The sequence below is a fragment of the Arabidopsis lyrata genome (genome assembly GCF_000004255.2).
Source record: "Arabidopsis lyrata subsp. lyrata unplaced genomic scaffold ARALYscaffold_1, whole genome shotgun sequence".
Lineage (NCBI taxonomy): Eukaryota > Viridiplantae > Streptophyta > Magnoliopsida > Brassicales > Brassicaceae > Arabidopsis > Arabidopsis lyrata.
In genome coordinates, this window is record NW_003302555.1 from 22,566,702 (window position 1) to 22,574,714 (window position 8,013).

The 8,013-nt window shown below is 28.0% G+C and overlaps 1 protein-coding gene across 1 annotated transcript; it reads right to left on the reverse strand.

The window, feature by feature from the left end:
- Positions 1 to 242: 242 nt before the first annotated feature.
- On the reverse strand, positions 243 to 2,642 carry LOC9330044 (aminoacylase-1). The gene is made up of 4 exons (XM_021013841.1): positions 1,738 to 2,642; positions 1,266 to 1,403; positions 640 to 879; positions 243 to 552 (listed from the first exon to the last, which is right to left on the reverse strand). The coding sequence occupies exons 1-4, from the start codon at positions 2,578 to 2,580 to the stop codon at positions 454 to 456; spliced, it is 1,320 nt and encodes a 439-aa protein (XP_020869500.1). The 5' UTR covers positions 2,581 to 2,642; the 3' UTR covers positions 243 to 453.
- Between the last annotated feature and the right edge of the window lie 5,371 nt (positions 2,643 to 8,013).

The following is an 8,013-nucleotide window of genomic DNA, read 5'->3' on the forward strand; positions in this document are numbered from 1 at the left end:
GCTTTATTGTATTAAATGTTTTTTTGCTCCTGATAATGCAACCAACAATCAAATTATATACTGAAAAAAAATTTGATGTGTCATAAGATTACATGTATTTATAGAAAAGATTTGAAGAAAAAGTTCAATCTAATCGCGAGTAACATCATTTAGGCCAAAAATATTATCAGTATAGAACAAAGCCCTTATGCAATCAAGGGATATGTAACAACAAGTCTTAAGAGCTGAAAGATCAAAATAAATCATGCTTCAATCACCAATGACATTTCTTTTCAAAGTTTGAGAATTCTACACAAATCAAATATCTGACATTTACAAAGGGTTATTAGCAGCCATTTAAGGTCACAAGGCTAGAGTGAATGTCAATAACAATACTTATGAAACATCTATTACACATCTTGGTCAAAGCAAATGTGAGCCTTAGCTTGAACAATCTTCAAGCAGATGTTACCTTCAAATCACTTGATCAGATATTCCCTCAAAGGAACTTAGAGCGCTGATAACTGATTCATATACTCCTATTCCTTTCATGAACACTGTATCTTTAAGAAACTGAGGCCACAAGAAGATGCTTATATCATAATTGTGATTAAATATGTCATTCAAAGATGTCAATAGATAATATAATCATGCCAATACCTCGTTATGATCATGCACTAAGATAGGAGTATTGATCATTGGAGAGAAACCTAGAACTGGAATTCCTAAAGTGCGAATAAAGCGTGAATCTGTACTTGAAATCAAAATTTCAGGTTTTGCAAGTTTTCCTCCAGTTGCTTCAATAGCTTGCTTGAAGATAGACCACCAAGGATTAGAACCATTTGTTAGAGTCATTATCGGTCGCCCTAACTGATCTGCTAACTTTCCTTTCTCTTCTATCTGGTGCAATAAAATTAATTGGATTAGTTTAGTTTTCTATGTAAAGAAATTAGTATACATGAAAATTATTCAAGGTACATGAATAATGTGGAATACTCAAAAGAAACAAATCAATTAATAATCTAAAGCCATTAACAATTTTTCAAAGTAGCTTACATGTATCTCGAACATACGTTTTACTAATGATGAAATGTTTTGCATAGCCACAAAATGCTTGGCACATATATTTTTTCTCCACTGTATATACAAAACTAATGCAGACCTCAAAACCACTTAGACAGATTGATGGCAGTATAGAATACCAAGAGCTAAAGATTATTATAATAACCAAAAATGCTTGCCGGCCACTTTATACATTGTAGAGATTAGAGGCATATTTATTTTACCGTGTAGGTCATGTTCCTAATAGAAGGAGCCCATTCCTCAGCAATCCTTTTCTTCATAGCAACAGGATCTGCCATTGGAGGCAACCTTATATCATACCCAACTTCTGCCTCTGAAGGTTGCATATTCATCACAAATCCCTTATAAAAAAAAAAAAAACACTCTTTAACAAAATGTCTTATATATGCATTAAAAAAAAAATTGCATATGAAATCACCAGCTTAGAGCATTTTCGAACACATTCCTCTGTTTTCCACTCTAAAAAATAAATAAATTCTTTCTCTACTTCAATTTTTTATTAAAATATCCTTTTTTTTATATCAAAAATGTTAATTTAACGTTTTTTTTTTTTTTTTTTTTTGTGCGATTAACTGATTTATTTTATTCATTAATCTATAGAGTGAGTTTAGAAAGGATTTTACTCTACAATAAAGTGTAGAGAGAAAAATAGAGTAGGATTCGAGATGATCTTACGGTAGTGGAGGGAGTTCCAGCTTTAAGATAAGCTGGATTAACAGAGATAACCTCCGAATTCGCAGCTTTCCCCGCCTTGACCAAATCAAATTGCGTCTCCCTAAACTTAGAGATCAACTCAACACTCTTCATCAAATTCTCCATAGCTGAATTATCATAAAGCTTAGCACCATGCCCTGGAATCCCCTCAGCTCGAATAACGAGATGCCATGGAGTCCGTTCAGCGTAAAACACCCTAAACTCATCTCCCGGACTCGCTTGTCCTTCATCCATAACAAATCCCAAATTCAACTCCCTAAACTCCAAAGACGCCGCAAATTTCATCATCCCATCGAATCCACCGATCTCTTCTTCAGGAACGTAAGAGATATGGATCGTACGAAGAGGAACGAAGCCTCTTGATTTCAAGTTCCTGATTGCTTCTAGATACTGAACTCCAATACACTTGTCATCTTGCGCGCCACGAGCGTAGATATGACCATCCACTGTTCTCTGAGCTGAGAACGGTGGATGTATCCATTTCTCGGATTCCGCGGGAACAGAATCGAGATGAGAGTTGAAGAGAATTGAAGGAAGGTTAAGGTTTGAGCCTAGCCATGTGAGGAGAAGAACTGGCTTACCATGAACAAACTCGATGGTTCGAGAAGTGAGACCAATGGATCTAGCTTGATCAAGAAGAAAAGAGATTGGTGCTGTGTAGTTAGGGTTTGGATGAGCGGTGTTGAATCTTAAGTATTGCTGGAACCGCGTGATCGGTGTATCTTCTTCTTCTTCACTGTATGATTGGATCGAGAAGATAACCGAGAAGAGGAAGAGAGTCCAGAGAAGAGGAGACACCGCCATGGAATTGTAGTTGCAAGAGTTATCAACTTATAACCGATCAGAGAGTGAAAGAAGAAGAGCATCTCCGGGTCCATACAAAATTTTTTTGCTATTTTATTTTGACTCGAGCTTGACTAATTGACTCTTGATCGAAATGGTCTTTGAAAAAACATAGAAAAATAAGAGACCAAGATAATATATTCAAATCTTTAGTATCGTGCATACGCTATGCGGGGGAGAATAAACATCTAGTGATCTAGTCTTTTAAAAATATACCATTAATCTTATTTTTACTTTTAATGTAGTCTTTTAAAAATATACCATTAATCTAATATTATTTTTAACTCTTAATGTAGTCTTTTAAAAATATACCATTTAAATATGTATTTTTGCTGTGTAGACTACATTAAAGAAAAGACTACATTAAGAGTTATCTTAATGTGAAGACTACATTAAAGCTAGTCTTTAAAAGACTAGATCCAATCATACAGTGAAGACTACATTAAAGAAAAGGTATTTTTCAAAAGTGTAAACAAAAAGAGGGTATTTTTCCAATATGTAAATTCTTTAAAAACTACAGAAATACACATTCTTTAAAAGAAAATTAAAGAAAAGGTATTTTTCAAAAGTGTAAACAAAAAGGTATTTTTCCAAATTTACTCTAAAAAGAATGTGTATTTCTGTATGCCCTAAATTTTATTAGAAATTTGAAATGTATACTATAATTTTAAAAAATTTGAGATGTATCTTATTCTTTTTCCAAAATGACATTTTTGTCCTTAGTTAATAACTAAAAATTTTCAGAAAACGAAAATAAAATAATTTGATTAGTTACAAATATTATTTAAAATTCAAAATTAAATTGTTCATATTAAAAGAAAAATTATTAACTCAAATTTTTTTATTATTATTTTGTGAAAATGTTAATGATGAAACTAAAACTAATAATTATGATATAAATTATGACTTTTAATTATATAATAAAATTATCTAGATTTTGGGTTGATGTAGTATAATTTTGGATAATGATTTGATTAATATTAACTACAAACTTTTATTATATATAATTTAAAAATATTTTTTAGATTTTGTCATTGCTAATATTTTCGAATATATATGCACTATATTTATTTTAAATTTATTACAAAATTAAATTATATAATTTAAATTAATTACTCTAAAATAAATTATTTATTTAACTATTATAATTAAAAATGAATATCTTTACTAAAAATATAAATCAACAGTTCAAAAAATCGAAAATGTAAAAAATCAATTAACTAAAATACAAGTCAGCTGTTTTAATATAAGTTGATAGAAAAGAAAATTAAGTCGACAAAAAATAAAATATAAGTCAACAGTTCAACAAATCAACCTTATCAATAAATCGATGTAAAATTACATAAGTCAATAGTTTAAAAAAGTCGACAAAGTCAAATATCAATCAACCAAAATATAAGTCGACCGTTTTAAAATAAATTGATAGAAAATAAATTTAGTCGACGAAATGAAATATAAGTCGACAGTTCAAAAAATCGACATTATTAATAAGTCAACATATAATGAATTAAGTTTACCATGAATAAACATGCCGACAGCAAAAATTATAAACCAATAAACAAAATAAATAAGTCAATAGATCAAAAAATCGACTATTTTATAAATCAACTAGTCAAAATATAAGTCGAGTGTTGTAAAATAAATCGACAAGAAAGAAAATTAAGTAAAAAAATGGAAAATAAGTCGAAAGTTCAAAAAAATCGACTTTATCAATAAATCAACATAGGATGAATAAATTTACGAAAAAATAAGAAGAACTTTTTGTTTATTTATTATAATTTAAATAATTTTTAATTATTGATTTTAAGTAAATTACAAATCTTACTAATATTATAAACAATAATATTTTATATTTTTATCTATTCAAAATTTAGATAATGATTACTCCAAACATTGTAAATAAATTTTTTGATTATTATTATTAAATAATAACAAATTTTACTTATTTTTTAAAAAATATATTATTTTTAATTTATTAATTTAAAAAATGCTTAAATTAATAAGAAGGGTATTATGGTAAATTCTCAATATAAATAGAGTATTGTTCAAATTACTATAAAACTTAGTGTACTTTTCAAATTTCTTATATAATTTAGTATATTTATAAAAATCTCCCATTTACATATTGGAAAAATACCCTTTTTTTGTTTACACTTTTGAAAAATACCTTTTTTATAATTTTGTTTTAAAAGTAACTTAAATATGTAAAATTACTAAAATTTACTTAAACTTAATAACAATTAATCAAAATATCTATATTTTAAATATAAAATATATTTATTGATAAGAATTTAATATATAATTTTTACAAAGTTTTTATATAACTAAAAATTCCAAAAATTTATTATAATAAATATTTTTTAAAAAATAATGCATAACAACATTCTACCGATATTAAGTCATGTGTTATTTTTTAAAACAATAAAGAATAACAAAAAAAATTCAAAGAGAATCATTGAATTGAAGCAAAGTTTTGTGAAAGGAAAATTGTTAAAAATACCCCTTTTGGTGTACCCATTTTCAAAAATGTCCCTTTTAGATGTCCATTTTCAAAAATGCCCCTTTTTAAATCTGAAATTTTTATAAGTTTTATTAGGTTTATAAGGTACTTATGGATTGTAACTACTACTTGAAGACTCGATCCAAGTATTTATAAGGTTTTATAAGGTGTTTTTAAAGGTATTACAAGTTATTTTAAAGGATTTTTAAGGTTTTTCAAAGGTTTTACAAGATATTTTAAAGGTTTTTAAAGGTATTTAAAATGCATTTATAAGGTATTTATAAAGTATTTATAAGATTTTAGATACATATAAATGTAGTTTGTGTATGTTTTAATAATATTACATACATATTTGGGTAAGTCTTATATTTTTAAAAGCATTTTTTATAAGGTTTTAAAAAAGAGGTATTTTTCTAAAAGTGGCATTTTTGCAAAAGCCCCTTTGTGAAATGTTGAGTTAAAAAATGTGTTTGGAGTGTTGGAGATTATTTTACTTTATATAACATGCCAAATATTAAGTGATATAATTTATAATATTTTTAGATATTATCTTGTTAGATTTTAATATATAAAATTGATAAACCATATTAGTTTTAAATATATATATATATATATATATAACTTTAATTAAAATTATCTTTAATTTAGTTTTTTTTTCTTTCCCTAAATTTCGAATTAAGTTTATTTATTAAAAAATATAGCTTTAAATTTAAATTAATACCAAATTGTCATTTTATATATAAAATATTCTAGTTTTCATCAAAAATAAAAAGGTAGTTTTCAAAGTATAACTTAAAAACAGTAGTTTTCAAAATAACCCTTCTTTTTAAGTTTATAGTTATTATGGATCAAATTATTATTATGAGTAAGGGTTGATGATTCTAGTCTCTAGATTAAGGTTTAGTTTTTGGAATTTAGGTTTTAAGAAGTTAAGATTTATAATTAAGAATTTAAATTATTACTTTAGACCATTTTGTTAATTTTGAAAAATATAGAGCAAAAAATAAATTCATCAGTCTAATTGTCATGTAAATGATCGTAAGAACACCTCTATTGGAAGTAGGCCTGTAAACGGAGCAGATATCTGGTTTTTTTAAGATATCCGTATTATCCGCCAATTTAGTATCCGTATCCGTATCCGGAAATTCGTTAAAAATTCGGATATCCGCGAATGTCCGGAAATAGTGTTTTAAAATCCTTAATTGATTAATATCATACATAAAAAAAAACTTAAAAAATTCATAAAATAGCGAAAAGTTGATTATATATACAAAACATTACAAAAACAAAGAATTTATTAAAGTAGGAAAACGTTTAAAAGATTCAAGTGATGTTTTAAAAAAAAAGAGACATTAATCAACTTCTTAAATTCTTCTTAGAAATTTATTTTTAATTTTTGTCATATGATTTATTTATTAACAATGAAAATAAAATAAAAACACTTAAAAAGTTGGGCTTACAAGTTCTTTTGGGCTTTAACACTTGAAAAGTTGAGTCATAAGCCTTTTAATTTATAATATATATGTTTTTTTTTTGCTGGATATCCGTTATCCGGCCCAAATTTAAGGATTATCCGTATCCGTATACATAACCGGGATATCCGTTATTTTACTATCCGTATCTGTATCCGTTTGACCGGATATCCGTTTTTTCGGATCAAAAACCGGATATGGATACGGATATCCACGGATGACGGATATAAATCTCAGGCCTAATTGGAAGGTTTCTAAGTGAATTTCTCATAATAAAAAAAAAAAATAATAATTGTAAAGAAAGTGTAGAAAGGTTCTCAGAAAGGTTCGCGATATTCTTGAGAACCCTATTAAAACGCTTGTCTAAAACAATTCAATTTGTTATTTTAAATAAAAGTTTATTTATATAATCAAATTGTATTAAAATACTGATATATTTTTTTTAATTGAGAAACTCTTTGGAGTTCTCCTTGATATGCTCTAAAAACCACAAAACCAACATCTCAAACCCATCCATTTTGTTTTGCTAAAAGAAACCAAGCCCATGCAGGCCCATTGAAACAGAAAAGAGCAAAGTACAAAACGACAAGGGTTTGTTGTGTCTTGTGTTCGTGTATACATTTATTTCCCTCTTCACGATGTTGGAAGTGATCAAGTCTTCATATTTGTTTTATTTAGAGTCATATAATGTATGATAGCACTAATATGTAAATCATTCGTATCACTTATGAGATACGTATGATATAAGTAACCGCTAAGTAGTTATTGTTGAGTAGTTGTGTCTCCACATTGAGACATCTGTTAGAGATGCAACTCTTAGTCCAAAGTGTGTCTTGTAAACCTATAAATATTGCTTTCACTATCTAATAAAGTCATGCGGTTTTCTCGTTATACAAAACAGAGGAAGATCAACAAAGAGATACATTGAGTGGTTATACAAAACAGAGAGGTAAGACAAAACAGAGTAAAATCTGTGTTGTCCGATCCTTAAACACTTTGAGAGTTCAAAGTTCTACATGGTATCAGAGCTATGGAGACAACAATGCACCAAGTTATTCCAATCTTCAATGGTGAATCATACGGATTCTGGAAAATCAAAATGATTACCATCTTGAAGACACGAAAGCTATGGGAGATTGTCGAAAACGGAGTCACGGCGAATCCATCTTCTGAAAGCACATCAGAATCAATCAGAGAGAGAGAAGATCAATTGATGAAAGACATGTTGGCTCTCCAAATCCTTCAAAGTGCAGTCTCAGAATCTATATTTCCGAGAATTGCTCCCGCGTCGACCGCAAAAGATGCTTGGAATGCTTTGGAAATGGAGTTCCAAGGAAGTTCACAAGTAAAGATGATCAATCTTCAGACTTTGAGAAGAGAGTATGAGAATCTGAAGATGGAGGAAGGTGAAACCATAAATGA

Bases quoted from the DNA above. Each gene is read 5' to 3' on its own strand.
- LOC9330044 (XM_021013841.1), bottom strand. From the start codon at position 2,580: ATGGCGGTGTCTCCTCTTCTCTGGACTCTCTTCCTCTTCTCGGTTATC. The intron at 880-1,265 runs GTAAAATAAATA...TTATTGCACCAG, and splicing joins TTAGGAACATGACCTACACG to ATAGAAGAGAAAGGAAAGTT. The intron at 553-639 runs GTATTGGCATGA...TTGTGGCCTCAG, and splicing joins TAGTGCATGATCATAACGAG to TTTCTTAAAGATACAGTGTT.